Source organism: Tauraco erythrolophus, chromosome 20 (genome assembly GCF_009769465.1).
Source record: "Tauraco erythrolophus isolate bTauEry1 chromosome 20, bTauEry1.pri, whole genome shotgun sequence".
NCBI classification, from domain to species: domain Eukaryota; kingdom Metazoa; phylum Chordata; class Aves; order Musophagiformes; family Musophagidae; genus Tauraco; species Tauraco erythrolophus.
In genome coordinates, this window is record NC_141484.1 from 2,915,914 (window position 1) to 2,932,688 (window position 16,775).

At 42.5% G+C, this 16,775-nt stretch overlaps 1 protein-coding gene across 3 annotated transcripts; it reads right to left on the reverse strand.

Annotated features, from left to right (window-relative positions):
* Positions 1-233: 233 nt before the first annotated feature.
* Positions 234-16,341, reverse strand: PRKAR1A (protein kinase cAMP-dependent type I regulatory subunit alpha). Of its 3 annotated transcripts, none has more exons than XM_086623838.1 (12): positions 16,314-16,341; positions 15,531-15,594; positions 14,476-14,651; positions 9,254-9,427; positions 8,526-8,617; positions 8,245-8,306; positions 7,685-7,731; positions 6,893-7,051; positions 6,186-6,246; positions 5,782-5,903; positions 5,113-5,194; positions 234-2,720 (listed from the first exon to the last, which is right to left on the reverse strand). In XM_086623838.1, exons 3-12 carry the CDS (start codon positions 14,647-14,649, stop codon positions 2,548-2,550), a joined length of 1,146 nt encoding a protein of 381 aa, XP_086479964.1. In that variant the 5' UTR covers positions 14,650-14,651; positions 15,531-15,594; positions 16,314-16,341; the 3' UTR covers positions 234-2,547. The 3 variants fall into 3 exon arrangements, with proteins under 3 accessions (XP_086479964.1, XP_086479966.1, XP_086479965.1); XM_086623840.1 differs by having other exon boundaries at positions 14,476-14,676; XM_086623839.1 differs by lacking the exon at positions 16,314-16,341 and having other exon boundaries at positions 15,531-15,819.
* Positions 16,342-16,775: the final 434 nt, after the last annotated feature.

The window sequence follows — 16,775 nt, forward strand, 5'->3', positions numbered from 1 at the left end:
CACCCAATGCCAGAACTCCAGAGCAGCTCCTGGGTCACAGGTTGGCTCGTGGAGACCAAGCTCTCCTGCAGGCTCTGGAGAGGAAGGTTCAGTTCTGCTGTAAGCCAGGACTTGAACTCAAGCCTCCAGAGTTAACACAAAGCTTCTTTGTTTCTACCACCTCATTAATAATGTATCCTCTAAGGCCAAAGGAAAACACAACATAGGGATGGGGAAAAAAATACAGAGACTGATTGCATTTAAGAATTTAAATCATTTTATTGCTTTACCTGCCATAAGGACAATCTATAACAAAAGGAATATAATATAATATATTAGCACATACAGTAAATCAGACTTATATAGTCAGGTAACAATACAAAAATGGTCCTCTGGTTGACTATAGCTTTCTAGGGCAATAGACCTCAAATTCGCTAAAGGTGGACTAGCAAAAAATTACCTCTAAAGCCCTGAATGTTAGCTAAGGCAAAACTATGCCAATCGTAGTTTCAAACATATTTAAATTGCACACAAAGGTAAAGCTATAACTGTGATTAATATTTAACTCAGACTTAGCTGATTTATCTTAAAATCTTGTAGGTAAAACTACAAAAGGGAGTAAACAGCAAGCTAAAAAGATGCAGTAGTGAAATTTGATTAGAAAGCCTTATATAAAAAAATGTGCATTTTTTTTGTGGAGCTCTAACTAGTTTACACAGTTTTTGGTGCTTTAAAGTAACACAAAGAACACATATGAAGAAAAAAACCTTGATAGAGTCAAAACTTAAGAAAACAGTTTTACCAAAAAAAAAAAAAGAAAAAACCAAAAAGGTAGCATTTGCTTACCACTTAAGGACTCTGGCAGAAATCCTCCACTCAACATCTTCGGAATAGAGAACTCAAACCACAAGTGTTTAAATCCCATTACTGGGATTTCAGGGTCAGAAATACCCTGAAACCTTCCGTAAAGGCTTGGTACCCTCAGTATTATTTTGCACCAATTAGCAGACTCTTTCTGATTATCTACACGCCTGGGAGAAAGTCTGTTGAATTTGAATCCACATCACCTCAGAAAGGAAATAAAACGAGGGCTCCATCGTTAGAAGTAGTTGCACAACAAATGCCAAACTGCTTGCTGTCACTCCCAAATACAAACCTACGCTACTTGATATAAATTACAGTTTAAAGGAAACCTTAAAAATTGCCTACCGTTATTGAACCGTGGAATTCAGTAAAAACTTTTGGGAAGTATTGGTGCGCACAGAATAATGGAACACAAAGCTGGTAAATACTGAAATACATTTAAGACTCTGCAACATATTGAACTTGGAAAAAAGAGTGAGTGTGAAATACGTGTCACAAATTCCGTCAGCAACGAAAAAGAATGCACCTTTTGTATTTAAACTAGATTTATAATTAACCATTTTAAAAACTGTGAATTGACTGATTTAAAAAACTTAAAATAACTGAGTGTTGCAGGAAAGTTAAAACATTCACTTTTTCTGCCTCACATTGTGTACCAAGAATAATGGCATCCATATGGACCAGCAATCTTGCCACCTGCAACTGATGCTGGCCATAAATACTCAACATTTATTCTCCCTGGTATCAAAGGGTCACCTGAACTGATGATCTTTTTTTTTTTTAAAAAAAAAAGTCAACTGAGGAATACAAAGCAAGCAAGAGTCACAGGGAAAATAAAATGTTTGCTTCCAATGTCTACACCAATCTAAGTACTTGAACATTACTAACAGCTGGACAGCTGCACCATTCTTACACCGACCTATGTACTAGAGACCAAAGTCAGGCATTGAATGTAACATTTGGTTCTTGCCACTTGGAACAGGAAGAGTTTTAAATGGCGCAACTATCGCTGAAGAAAGAACAAGAAAAGAGTCAGTTGCAGCAAGTCAGCAAATTAAGGAACAACTGCGGTAGTTCACCAGAACTATGAACCTTGAAAGCTTTGATTTACACTTGACAAACATAACTAAGCAATCTTAAACCAGCAGACACAGGAACAATTATACTGTTAAATTCCAACTGTGGCTTTCTTAGCAGCTGATGCCTCACGACTGAACCCAGAATTACAGTACCCAGAAAATTTAAAAAAAAAAAAAAAACCCAAGCCCCAAGAAGCTCAATTACAAGGGCAGTTCTCATTTGAAAAGAAATACAGCAGATTATGACCACAGCCTTAAAATCTGTCCAACAATTTGAGAGACACCTTTAAAACAACTTTTTTCTCCTCTCTACTGTCACCTCCTGGCTCTATGGCAATCAGCATGGTGCCAGGAGATCTGCCCCTCGCTGAAGCAAGGCTGCACCTGCCCGAGTTGGACACTTGCACAGAGAGAAGCCGTAAGAAAAAATGTCTCCACTGAACTTTTTCTATTAATTTCATAGGACAGAGAGCTCTAAATTAAAAATAGTGCCATGATAAGCAATTTTTTTCTTTTTTTTTTTTAACAGACAGGAAGCTGCAAATGCCAGTGGCAATGTGGCTCTGCACAAGGGTAATAAAGCAGTCTGCATTCGTGAAGCATGTTTTGGTTAGGGAGGAAGGTTTCAGACAGACAGTGATACAAAACTGTTGTACTGCTGGATGTTTCGCTTGAGAATATCCGAGCACGGACCCAGGACACGCTCAAATCGGGGTCGATCAAGCTTTACACATTTCAACAGGCCACGAGCAACGACTGTGGCAGCGCGGGGCCGGTTCATCAACAGAGCTATTTCACCTAGGGCAACAGGAAAGCACGAACAGTGTTAAAAATCAACGTGCAAAAGAGCTGAAGAAGTTACCCTGTTGTATTTCAAACTGCTGCAGGAATGGAACCGAAGGCAATTCAGGTTTTAACACTGAGCAGAACAAGTATCTCTGTAGTTACATTAGAAGCAACTGTGAATCAGTTTTAAAAAAAACTACTTGATTTTTTTATTTAAAAGCTCATCTGCATTCAAGTCTCTCTCAAGATGGCCTGAAGAATTTTCAACATTGGTTCTATTTGAGAAAAGGTCATGTTTCAATTAACCATGTAGCTTTCTTTTCGTTACTACAAGTAGTTGTTTTTCTAATATGCAAGGTATGCTGCTGTTCAATTCTGATATTGCTAAGAAACTCAGGACAAGATGATCATGGTACTGAAGTAAAAAAAAAAAAAATAAAAAATGAATGCAGACAGAAGCCTTTGACCCATAGCTAGCCAGAACCAAGTATCTGACTTTGCCATGGGGCTGTGGAAGATTAGTATCTTGAGGTTCCGTTGGATTCCCACTTCATAAGTTATGTACAAACATACCAAAAGCTTTGTTTCAAATAACTGTTACAACTGCTAAACAACAAATCTGGAAATGAAGTTTTCAACAAGCCCCTGTTTCCATCACTGACAACAGCTACCCCTAACATTCCTAGCACCAAGTGTGAGAGAAACCTCAGCATCAGCTTTAGGTTTGCCTGGTTTTAAGCAGGTGGGCTGGTTATCTCCATGTTCAGCACTGAGGAAAGAACTCAGTGCTCCTTGGAGAATAAATCTGCCTGCATTATCAGAAGGGATGTTCAGAAGAAACAAGAAAAACTTTTCCTCTGTGCCCAATTAAAACTCTTGAACTCACTAGCCTCCAAAACAGACTTGCAAAAGGATAAGTAGGTTCTAAGGGAGAGTTAAACCCCTGGGGGACAGGTCTGCAGCACCTGAACACAATGGTAGAGATAACATTTAGTTTAGCAGTGGGAAACTCAAGGGTACACATCAAGGGAAATACTAGTACAGACTGAAATACATAGAACAAACATCTAGCACTAGATTCCGAGCTAAGCAGACCTTTGGTCAGACTCAGTACTATTACTGCACTCTTGAGTACATCCCACTCCAGGCCTTGCAACAGAGTATTTGTTGATTACATCACCTACAAAGCAAAAAACTGAACAGACAACCAGAATGCTTTAGCAAGAGGACTGGTTAGAAAGAGTAGTGAGGAAAGAGAAAACATGAGAAAAAAGTTAAGTACTTTTTTTTTTTTGAGAGAGAGAGACAGGGAAGTATTTAAACATTAAATAGTAGGTTCTGAACCGGCTGCTTGCTTTTGTTTCAGAACTGAAAGCACTTTTCTTCTGAACACAAAGTAAGGCTGCCAGGAATATCTTGTTATATACTGTTACATTATGCTCCAGGAACACTCTGTGAGCATACATATCCAGTCCTTATCTGTGATCCAAAACAAATCAACATGCACTAGACAAGTGACTAGTTCCATGTGAAGATTATTTCCAAGTCCTCACAAGTAAATATTTACAATAGGATCTTAGCCCTTTTCTTTGCCAGCACATGTAAGCTTTTTCAAGCCAAGGCGACTTACACACCATGTAACTTTTAGCTAAGTAAGAACACCTTCAACAGAAGAAGAGAAGACCCTGATCTGCACTTGGAAGACTATGTCCAGAGCATCACACAGTTTCAGGGTCTCCAGTGCAAGATGCTGACAAAGCAGAGCAAGTCAGCAGTACCACCCTTACGGAACTGCAGCACAGAATGTACAAAGAGCTGCTGAAAGAGCTGGGTTAGTCTGACCTGGAGAAAAGAAGGCTAAGGAGGGAATCTTATTGCTGTCTTCAGCTAGATAATGAGCTATTATAAAGACAAATTTGACTGCTGTCTGCACAGCGAAAGGCAGAGAGAAAGCGACAAGTTGCAGAACAGGAAATTCTTGTCAGGCATAGAGAAAAAGAATTCTTCACAACAAGGCTGGCTTAACAGTGAAAGAAATTGCCCAGAGAGGTTGTGGGATCTCCATCCCTAGAGACACAAGAGAGTCGACTGGATACAGCCCTGAGCCGATATGATGCAATTTCAAAGTCAGCTCTGCTCAGAGGAGGGAGGTCAGAGCAAATCACCACCAGGCCCTTTGTAAATTCAAGCCCTCTAGAACAATCTCATTTCTGAGACATCCACGCACACCTGCATGGCAGGTGCCTCTAATACTCACCTGACATTGACTGAAGCCACAAGAGTCAGCCAAAACAGTAATTAAGCAAATCCATCCCATCGCTACCACCCACAGCAGTCATCCACACCGCACAGGTAAAACGGTGACCACGGTGTACGTAATCACAGCTGTCACGGTGTAACTCACCAAAATAATCAGAAGGTGCCAGTCTGCCCACTTCAACAAATTCTTCGTTTTCTGATCGACGCTGTAACACTGCAGCTGTGCCCTTCAATAAATCACAGCAATTAAACAATTGGAATTGCCAGTATCACTTGAAACACTGAATTCCACACAGAATCAGCTGCTTTGCAGGAACAACTGTTACGCTGTCTCAGTCTAAGAAATCAGTTCACAGTCTTTGCATAGTTCACCAGCCTGCTCTATAAAAACAGCTGGTCCTCCCTCCTCTAAGCATAAAAGCCTTGGGTATGTATATATCCACAGCACTGACTTCTTCTGTGTTTCTTCATAACACTAAGAATATTACAGTATGATGAGCAAAAAGCACCACCACTAAAACCCCAGACAGAAGACAATGATACAACTAGCAAGACTTGACTAGCTATCTAGAACAGGTCTCTACTCTTCTGGAAAAAAAAAAAAAAATAGTTTCAGCCAGAAACTTGTTACTTTTCTCCTGAAAGTACCATTTGTAAAAATAGCAAAACTAAATATAAGCTTCTATACGTCCAGCAAGATTATATCTCTTAAGGAAGTACGTTCTTATATTTCGTTTTTCTCCAAGTGCCTATTTGGGGGCAGAGTAAGTCATGTTAAAAAAAGTTCTGAGCTTTTAATTTTGGCCTTACTTACCTCCAGGATAATGAAGAACTCATCTCCTGGCTCTCCCTGGACCACAATCTTTTGCCCATCCTCAAACTGTACCGGTTCCAATGCATCAGCTACAGTGAGACGCTCCCACTTGTCCAGAGATTCTATAGAGTTAATAGTTCATTAACAGAGTATTTTTTCAAGGCACAAATTATACTTTTTGCTCTGTCCTTATACAGACATCAACCTATTTCTGGCTACATCCGTACATCAGATACCAAGACTTGAATGAGAATTATTTTGGAATGATGCAGAGAAGCAGTACAGGCTTTGCAGTCAGTTTTAACTGATTACCACAACAGCCTGTAATCACAATAATGCTGGCTAAGAGCTTTATTACAATATGGCAATTTAGTCCACTTCAGAACAAAAGTCTTCTCACTTACCCAATATAGATACTTTACTAAGGAATTCCTCATACATCTTTCTCTTTCTCAAAGTACTCCCCTAGAAAAAAAGTGCACAACGTTTTTTTTTACTTCACATTTGACATGAGGCTTGACATAAAACTTAAGACAAAAATATATTTAACCACACATATCACATCCTGTCTCTCAGACTCCGAACCCACAACATTGTGTTTTCAAATTCCATTATTTCAGCAATATTCCAGAGTTCAGCAACCCCTGCAAAGCACTTAGCATTTATTGCAGCCTTAATGTTTCTTAAACGCATTTTCTTACCATACAACCTTACCCAAACTCACAAATATGCTCAAAAGTGAGTTACAGCTGCTCACGTGCACTACTTACACATGGCAAGCTAGAGAGAGAGCAGAATCAAAACTACTGACAAGTTAACCAGGAGGTACTACTCTTTTAGTCCAGTTTAAAACTGCATTGTTATTTTGTTTGCTAATGCAACATTCCCCCTTGCTCCATGCCTGACGTATGCTGAGTGATCAGCTTTCTGATTGCAAAAAAAAGACAACAGGATTTTGAATAAATCACCCGGCAAAGGACAGGCACAGATAAGAAGGTCAAGTGATCAGTATAAGTTGAGTGAATAGTAAAACCCAAAGCATAACTCCAGATCAGCACAGAGCTACTTCAGTCAATGGCATAAGCCACTCATCAGCTTGAAAAATACTTGCCATCAAGATCCTTCTGTAGCTATCTCTGTCAATGCCCCACAGCTTCACGTTCGTCTTCGCTTTGACAGTTGCAGCGCGAGGAGTTCCATATATAAGGGCAAGTTCTCCAAAGCTTCCACCTTCACCAACGCTGGTTGCCCACTCGTTGTTCACATAAACCTGAAAGGCAGGACATGGTGATAAGCCAAGGCCCACGGTGTCCCATGAGCTGGTCAGAGACAACATGAAGCTTGTGCCACCTCACGTTTCCTTTACTATAAAGGGAAATTCTCATGTTTGCACAGAGTTGACCACTTCAGGGTTTCATCAATGTTCCACAGTCAACCCCAGTCCCAGCCACAATTTTCACTTTCATTGACACAGGGACTCTTCTCCTACGTCACATGCACAGAGACTACACACGTAGACTCCTGAGATCCTTTAACAGGAAATAAAATCTCAAAAAAGTCTCTGTCAGAGAAGGCTATGGATTAGTTAGACTGGAAAATAAAAAGCCTGGTCATTCTTAAAGCCTGTCCCACACCTCCACTAGACTCCACCCTGCCCCCTGGAAAGCATTACTATTGTATTGGTTTCGGAATCATTCATTTTGAAACTCAACACAACTCATCGTTTGTGCAGCCACACTGAGCTGCTACGGAGCAAGGACGCTCCAGAGAAAATAAGCTTCTACAAGTAAGAACTTATAAGAAAAGTTGCTAAAGGAGGGACCTGTAGAAAAGGCCTGTAAATACGAGCCTATTCTTCTGCTATGAATGAACATATCATCAATAAACTACCAATAATGCTTACATCCATTTCTCCTTGATCAACAACATAGAAGTTATCGCCTTCATCACCTAAAGAGGGGGGAAAAAAAATTGAATACACACTAAAAAGAGAGTAAAGCTATGCAAGCAGTCACATTTCACAGAACTAGTATCTCTGTCAACTTTGAAGTTTAGACTCTGATCAGATTGGCACAGGCAAATTTTGCACAGCTTACACGGTGAAATTTCACATTTTGCTGATTTCACACTCCTCTCAGTTCTGTGAGGGGGGACATCTACTGGTACACAGGAGATCAGCAGCACTTCCAGGATTACTGGCAAGGCATACTGGATCCATAAACTGACATAATCTCTTCTACAGAGCCATCAAATGACAATCTTAACAACAGATAACACAAGCAAAGAAACTACATCTTCCTGCAATTGCTCCAGTCCCCACTTCAGCATGAGCTGTGCTTCAGATACCATAGCAAGAAAGGGTCACTCATCCACACAATGTTTTTCAAAAAAAACACAACAAGAGCACTCAGCCAGTCTGCTCACATCTCAAACTTATTGATCAATGTGAACATTGTCACTTGCCTTGCTGTATGACAGTCTCTCCTGCGATGTAAGTGACAGGGAACATTGCATCAAAGATGTCACTGGAAAAAGGACATCAAAGTTAGACAACCGCTTGGACAACTGCCCTGCATGCATCCATACATCTGTACCTCCAACCCACCAATCCTTTTCCTACAACCTCTGTATGGTGACACTGACTGTTCCAAAAAGGCTGGGCAGCTTTGTACATTATGACACATTTTAGCTGTTCTGAAGTCTGCGCTTTAAGAAACTTTAAGACTCCAAAGATTTGTTCCTACCTTCTCTCGTTATCATCAAGATGGGCAAACAGCACGTTCTTCTCGATAGCTTTTGCCAAAGCAGCCATAGTCTTATAATCTTTTGGAATAACCTAGGATGTGATCAGAAAAGGTAACCCATTAATTTTTTGAAGAAAAATTTCTGCATTCCTCTGGGTAAACAAATTATTCAATTACTGTAAACCACTGGCTGCATTTTTCCAGTTTCTTTCAAGCACCATAGATCTAAACCCAAATACAGTCAATGTTTACAGCCAATTTACACACAAAGTAAATAAAATCTGGTATTTTTTTATGTAACTGTAAAAACATCATTCCATGCTAAGTTTGTAAGTTTTTTTGCAAGAGTACAAGTGTCTGTTCAACCTGTGTTTTCCTACAAATAGCAACAAGTCTGCTCTGCCATTAGGCTAAACGTAATGTTGTTGCAGCTGCTGAATAACTGGAAGCACTTTGTTTATATATATAATATACAAATATATGTGCAGATAAATACCTATTGCTTCAAAGGGAACAGGTCTGCGTTATGCATAAACGGTTTAATTGCACAACAGTTTATTCTCACCTCCAATTAAACACCTATACACACAACTGTAAAAAGGTCTTGCTTTTTACAAGACCCAACAGGCTACAGGAGCTCTGTTACTTAATACACTGATAGAAGGTGGTCTTAGATGAACTCTTTGACTGGAGATGCAAATTTTAGCAACATTCACAAGTTGGGGCACCTTTCTAACGTAAGATGCAGCATCCTCTTCTGTATAGACTTCTGCACTGATGGCCCCACGCCTTCTTCGGCCCTTAACCACAGGGTTCATAGGAGGAGGAGGAGAGATTTCATCCTCCCGTGAGTCTGAGCGGGAACCAGACTTCTGTTGATTCAACAACTGTTTTGTTTCCTCCTAAACAGGAAGGGAGACGTGTTTGTGTCACATAATCCAACAGAGAAAAAAGTCATCACATACCATATTCGAGCTTAGTCTGCCAGTGCAAGGGGGTTTCCTGGGTACTATTACTCCAACGTTACGGCAAACAGGAGGCGACAGCAACCAAGATCAAAGCCCTTTCGGAGCAGACAGCAGATATGTCTTTCATTCATAACATTCATATCACAATGGTGGTTATTTTAGTATGTTACACTAACAGCACAGTATGTTTAAGCAAGTTGATTCTACAGATTGTCAACTTTGCACGACGGTACACGTTTTCCTTCCTTCTCTCAGTTACCTGTTGTGCTGCCTTGCAGTGATAGTGTAGAAGACCAGGATACTTCAAAAAAATGAAGAGTACCTAATCTGACACACAGAAATTTGATTCTTCTACATACCAGAAGATTCGTCTTAATCAACTAAAATCAGATTAAAAACAAACCAAAAAAAGCCAGCCTTGGAGCCAAAGCATTTGCATGGTAACAGATAAACGACTTGCCCAGCGTTAAGGGAACAGAGTTTTGGGACAAGCCTTAGAAGACCAAGGAGTCATCTGTTCTCCGAGAGCTGCAGCACTTTTAAAAGCCAGTTTGTCCCAGTGTCCTTGATCAAACCGTACCCTGCCCAGCTGGGCAGCTTGGCTGCCACACTCCACTCCGGAGGTGCACAGAGGCTATGTATAACAACAACATTTTGAGGAAAGGGCCATCAGATAACCATTACAGCGAGTTCACATCTTGCACCTCTCAGATAACCAAAGCCCTGACCCATCAAATTACATTTCGCTTCCTGCTTTTTGCACATGGATAAAATAGTGCTACATTTTAAAACGATGGGAGCAAAACATATTTAAAACCTTGTTTCTCTCTCCTGATTCTAGAGAAACAGGTCTCAACTGAGACGAAGGTAAAAATAGCTTTGTTAAGCACAGTAGTAAGTGTCCAGTTTAAACCACCTCTCTACAAACTGGGCACCACCACCAACCACAGAAACATACTGTGCGTTCACACACCAAACACTTAACCCATTAAAAAAACTTGACACTTTTTACATATATGAACATCAGCTGCTGTGTTTTTTCCAGTATCACATAAAACATGAAATACTGAAATCCTGTAACTTTCAGGGATAGAAGCACTTCAGCAGCATTTAGCTAGGGAGCTGTGCATCAAACACTGCTCAACAAGAGGCTCACCAGGGTAATGGTCCACTTAAGGAACAAGGAAAATGCACTAACAGAAAAAATACAACTGGTAACTTTGCCTGATCTGAGATTTAACATGACTATTTTAAAAAGTATGATAAGGTAGGGCATGGACACAAAACAAGTTACGTATCAATAAGATAATACATTAATTTAAAATACACCAGCTATTCCAAATAATCTCACTGTTTTCAAAGCAGTAGCTCTTCATGTATTCATCTTTTTAAAACCTATAATTTTTTATAATTTCCAATACTCAACCACATATATTACACCATCAGATCAGAGAAAAATTACACTAGGCCTTGAAGGAAGAGCAGCAGCTACCTTAGAATTTAGCCAGTGTTTACAAGTGAGAAAATGTATTTGTTCAGGTTTAGAAGCTCCTCAAATTAAACACTTAACGGACAAAGGCATTAATTTTGCTCTGTAGTGACCGGGATAACCATTACCAGGATTTTTAAAAGGTTTATTACTAAAGTTAGCCTGCTCAAGGCCAGGGTGGATGAGGCTTTGAGCAACCTGGTCTAGTGGAAGGTGTCCCTGCCTGTGGCAGGGGGGTTGGAACGAGATGATCTTTAAGGTCCCTCCTACCCCAAACCGTTCCATGATTCTGTGATTTATTACATCCAAGCATTATCCTGGCCTTTCAGCTAAGGAAGCAGTTCAAAGAGTTTTCAGTGTCAGTAACCACTAACTGTGAATTTTATTTTTCCTGACAAGTAAGCAATAGTTATTAAGTTCATTGAAATTATTACAAGTGAGAAACATTAAAGTGATGAGACTTCACATACTCACATTTAAGCCTATCAGCTACTGAAGACGACGTTCACGATTTCAGAATAACGTTTTATACTGTATGGTCTGGCATCTGGTAATCATCATCACACCAGAAGCCAGCCTCAACTTCTGGTTAATTAGCAATTAATTTATATCAGTTCTCCACATATTTAAAAAAAAAAAACACAAACACTCCAAAGCTAAAAAAGTAGCGTTAAAAGCTCTGCCATAAATTCACAACTACACACTCTATCCTTCTTAACTATCATCTTTTGCAAAAGCAGCACTTAGGAAATAGGAAAATACTCAGGTATTGTAAAAACATACAATCAATGTGTAGTAATTAGATTAATGTAACAGCTTTCACAACTCTGAAGAGGACATTTGAATTTCTACAGCAGCTGTAACAGTCTCAGAGGCAGTAATTTTCATGTTTCTGAACATAAATTCAAACGTGTTTAAATATCTTCAATGTATTTTAACAACATGACAGTGAATCAGCTCCGTGTGCACGCTGTGGAAGAGATGACTTGTCAAGATAACCAGAGAGAAAACAGCAACCTCGCTTCAGTTTTAAATGGTGTTCCTACAAAATTCAGTCTTAAAAAAAAACCTTTATCTCAACTTCGACTTCATCCAGTCTAACAGATGAACAGATTTAGAAAATATGTTGAAAAATTGCTCTGCTTTATCAAAGATGTAACAGATGTTACTTCTGGAAGGTGAAACAGACGCCATTCCACAAACATTTTTGCTCTACCAGAGCTAAGGACCAGGTTGGAGCTGGTTAATTTAGTACTTAGCATGTGTGCTTTCCAGACAGGGATGTCACGGGAGCTTGCTGACGTAGCACAACCCTGTTCATGTTCTGGTACTTGATAGCTATTAAGATAGCACGTTACCTGGTTAAAACAAGACCAACCCATCAGACTGAATCGTGGAATTGCTTGGAGAAAGCTGTAGCAATTTTTTAAATAGAAGAAGGCAAGAAGAAAAATGCTACAGTTTCACTTTTAGCTATAGCTGCACTAGTGGCATGGATAACCCCCACCAACACAACTCATGAAAGACCCTGACCAAAACTGTAAGAGTAATTTCAGGGGAAAAAACATCAGTTTTAATTTTAGCTTCCTTATAAGCTGACAGGAACATACAGACAGTCTATTTGCCCCAGAATAAAATCATCAGGAGTTATTGAACTCCAGAACACACATGATTAAGTTCAGAGCTAGACTTGTCTTGCTAAAAACAAATTAAGTTTCCTTTAATCTGAAATACTGCACGTTGACCATGAGTCCACTACACAAAAGCATCCAAATATTCCTATCCTCATATCCCTGCATATGGATTGGTTTAGAATTTATTCTAAGTGCAGTAATACAGTTCACTTTGTAAAGTTTTTGTATAGCAACACTTGTTGTGTTAAGTTTAAAAATTATGAATCTATGAGTACTTAGAAACTCGAGGACACAAGGTGGAGAAGGAGGCACAGTAACAGGGAGGGACAATGGATATTTAAGAACCTGATTACCACCTGGTTTGCTGCTAGTATTCTCTGAAAGAGAAGGTACTAAAGATGCAACCACACACACCCCAAAAAAAGTCAGATATATCATAAAGTCCTTGCTCATTTAATAAGCAAAATGTTCCTCAAACACATTGTGAGTACAGGAAGTCAGCTTGCACCATTTGGTCATTTTCTTGTATCTACCTTGAACACTTCCATTAAAAGGCAACTTCCACCGTGCACATTTATGACCTCTAGTGTTAATTTCCTTCTGCTTTACATCAGCAATTAATAACTAGCTAGAATAAAAGAAGCAAGAAAAAGATATCCCTCCCATATACAAGTACTGAAAGCAGCACCTGCAAACAGCTGCTGCCCAAGGTCACAGCTGCATCATTTACTAATGTATGTTCTGAACAGAGTCGCTGTATCTGACCTTTCCTCTGCATCAGCCTTTAAAAAAATCTCACATTCTCATAGCAGCTTCTTTTCCTGTCCACTTAGACATCAATATAGGAAATGAACAATTCCAAAGAACATGAAATCATTGTTTCAATTATGAATACTGATATAGAATCACAGAATGGTTTGGGCTGGAAGGGACCTCAAAGATCATTTAGTTCCAACCCCCCTGCCATGGGCAGGGACATCCTCCACTACCCCAGGTTGCTCAAAGCCTCATCCAACCTGGCCTTGAACACTTCCAGGGATGGGACAGCCACAGCTTCTCTGGGCAACCTGGGCCAGTGCCTCACCACCCTCAGAGGGAAGAATTTCTTCCTTATATCTAATTGAAATCTCCCCTCTTTCAGTTTAAAGCCATTGCCCCTTGTCCTATCACTACATGCCCTTATCAAAAGTCCCTCTCCGGCTTTCCTGTAGACCCCCTTTAAGTACCGGAAATATGACAAAATGCTTTCCCTTTCCAAGATCCCAGAACGCTTCCAACACCACCAACAACAAAAAGACCCTGGGGACAAAAGCAAGAGGAACAACCAAGCAAAACACCAACATCAAACTCTCAAGAGAAGGCAGAAGCAGGCTTGCTCTGCAAGAGATTTGGAATGGAAACACTTCCATTTGGCTTCAGCTAGGCCTGGTTAACCACAACTGGCCAGCCACCTCCGTGCTGTTGTATGACTGTAAATCATTTGTCTCAGTGTAAGAAACCAAATGCCAGTGTCTGACCAAGGTCAACGCTACGGTGACCATCTAACCACAGACACATCAGGTATGTTATCCGTTAGCTTGTGAGTAAGCATCAGATGAGGATGGCATCTGCATCCCAGCCAGGCAGGTCTGCTTGTCAGCTCAGGTTCTGCCCTCACGCTTTCTTACAACAGACGTGCTCTTACACCACGACCAACTGGCAGAAACTCCTGAAAAAACAGGATTTGTTTTCCAAAAGCATCAGTTCCAATTTCAAACAGCCAATACAAACACGGGTCAAATCTGCAGCTCAGCCTCTAAATGACAAAGAGATTATGTAAATTCAGCTTGTTCCACTCCCCTCCCGCTACATATTTTTACCTTCTCCAATCTTTCGAAGTATTCTCTGAGGAATCCCATGGGTCTTTCAGGTCTCACTGTGCATAACTGTACAATGCAATCCTTCAGAAGTTGCTGGATGTTGTGTTTCTGGACATAAAGTTCACACTCCCGAAGGCTACGCTCCTCCTCGCTGCTGCTGCTAGAAGCTGCCATCGCTGAAGATAAAAGAAAGTTAAATAACTAGTGGAAATGAAGATGCTGCTGCCCGATGTAGTCAGGCATGTTATGCTGCATTATCATCTTACTGATATCACAGCACCAAACTACCTGTATTTATAAGGCTAGTAACTAAGCTAAACCATGAAATAAAAAGCTATGAACTTAATTTAGCACCTGGAAAGAAATAAAAAGCCCAAGTGATCTACAGGCACAAGTAAAAGCATCTGATTAAGCTGGAAAAGCTTCAACAACTCAAGTGCTGTGAGCACACAAAGTCCAGAAAGCTTCCACCTAAACGTTCTGCTGATTGAATCTAGTATTGCACAGGATTCGAGGCTCCCTTCGTGCACAGAGCTGTATGGGATCATGTGGATGACGACCAGACACAGGTGGGAGGAAGCTGGGAATCTGAGAGGCAAGTATGAAAAGCATCAGGAAGTGAAATATATTAAGGCTGAAGCCAGAGCCAGTTCACCAAACGCCAAGGCAGAGCCCGCTAACGGAAGTTAAGGAATTAGAGGCGCTACTCCTACAAAGCCGCTCTCCAGTTTAAACTGGTCCCCCCCTCATAACTATCTCTGTGGATTCACTGCAATCCCATAAACATTTCTTCAGTTGCAAATGAGCAAAAGCACATCTTTAAACAACATTAGGTTTTCAAGAGACTTTAAAATGCCAGCGTCACCTGTAACAAAGGCGTTCTTAAGCAGGTTCCCCCCCCTTTCAGGTTATAGAACCATTTTTAAATATATATTTTACATATATATATATAAATATTTCACATCGTTTTTTCATAAAGTAATTAACACCAAAACAGCTAAAGAAACAGGAAAGAATTCCTCAGGGCATTTTGGATGAAATACAAAGAAAGTTACCTGGTAAAGGGACAGCAGCAACAGCTTAGGAATATGCAGTAAGATATGTTGATACCAGGATCAGCTTTTAAAAAGGAAAAAACGGATTCAGACAAAACGATTTCGAGAAGTGACAAGCCACTGAAAAGCCCAGCAGTGCAGCCACATTAGCCATTTTATCCTAGTGAGGAACGCAGGCCACACGGGCAATATAACACTGGTCCCCTTTGGATTCTGCTGCTGGAGATTACAGGTTTTGTTGGTTTTTTTTTTTTTCTGCAAACTCTCAATCTTCCAGAGCACCCTAACGCACGGCTGCACTCCGACCGCCACGGCCCGGCCCGCCCCTCACCGCGGCGCCGGGGCTGCTCACCGCTCCCCGCAGGCGCCACCGCCACGGCCCGGCGGTGCGGGCGGCGGCCCCACGGTGAAAGGAACGACACGGCGTTCCCGGGAGCTGGGGGAAGACACACACACACACACCCCCCGCCGAGCCCTACTCGGGCCGGGGGGTTGCTCCAGCGGCCGAACGGCCCCGCGCCCCGCCCGGCGCGGCCCGACGAGCCCGCCACGCAGCGTGGCCTCTCTCCCCGCTCGGACACGGGGCCACCAGCCAGGGAAGGACAAGGGGCACCGCCTCCCCGCCCCCAGCGGCACCGGGGGCTGCCGGTCCCGGCACCGGGCCGGTCCCCTCGGCGGCGCCCGCCCCCAAGGCCGCGGGCCGCCCGCCCCGCGCCCTTCCCGCCCGGCCTCGCCTCGCGTCGCGTCCCCTCGCCGCCCCGCGGGCCGGGCGCCGCCGCTCACCCGGCGCGGGCGGCTCCGCCGGGCCCCACCGCCCCCCGCGCGTCGCGTCGCGTCCCGGCCCGGCCGCGGCCTCAGCGACAGCAGCGGCGGCGGCTCCCACCGGAAACCAACCGGCGCGGCCAATCACCGCCCGCCGTGACGTCAATGCGCCTCGCTCTCACCCGGGCCCGTCGCCGCGGTAACCTTAAAGGGGCAGCGCCGCGCACAGCGCCGCCGTGGCGGGCCGGGAGCGGGAGCGCCCAGGCTGGCGGGGAGGGAACGGTCGGGGCGCGGAGGGCAGCGGGCGCCGCGGTGGGGCCGCCCGCCGGGGCCGCAGGGTCACCGCGGAGGGGTGAGGGAGGAGGGAACCCCCTGGCCCCGGTAACGGGGGCGCCCGGAGAAGAGCCGCGGTGCCTCCGCCCCGCGTGTCTCCCCCGGAGCGATCGACAGCACCGCGGTCCGCTACATGGCGTTCGCGGCAGC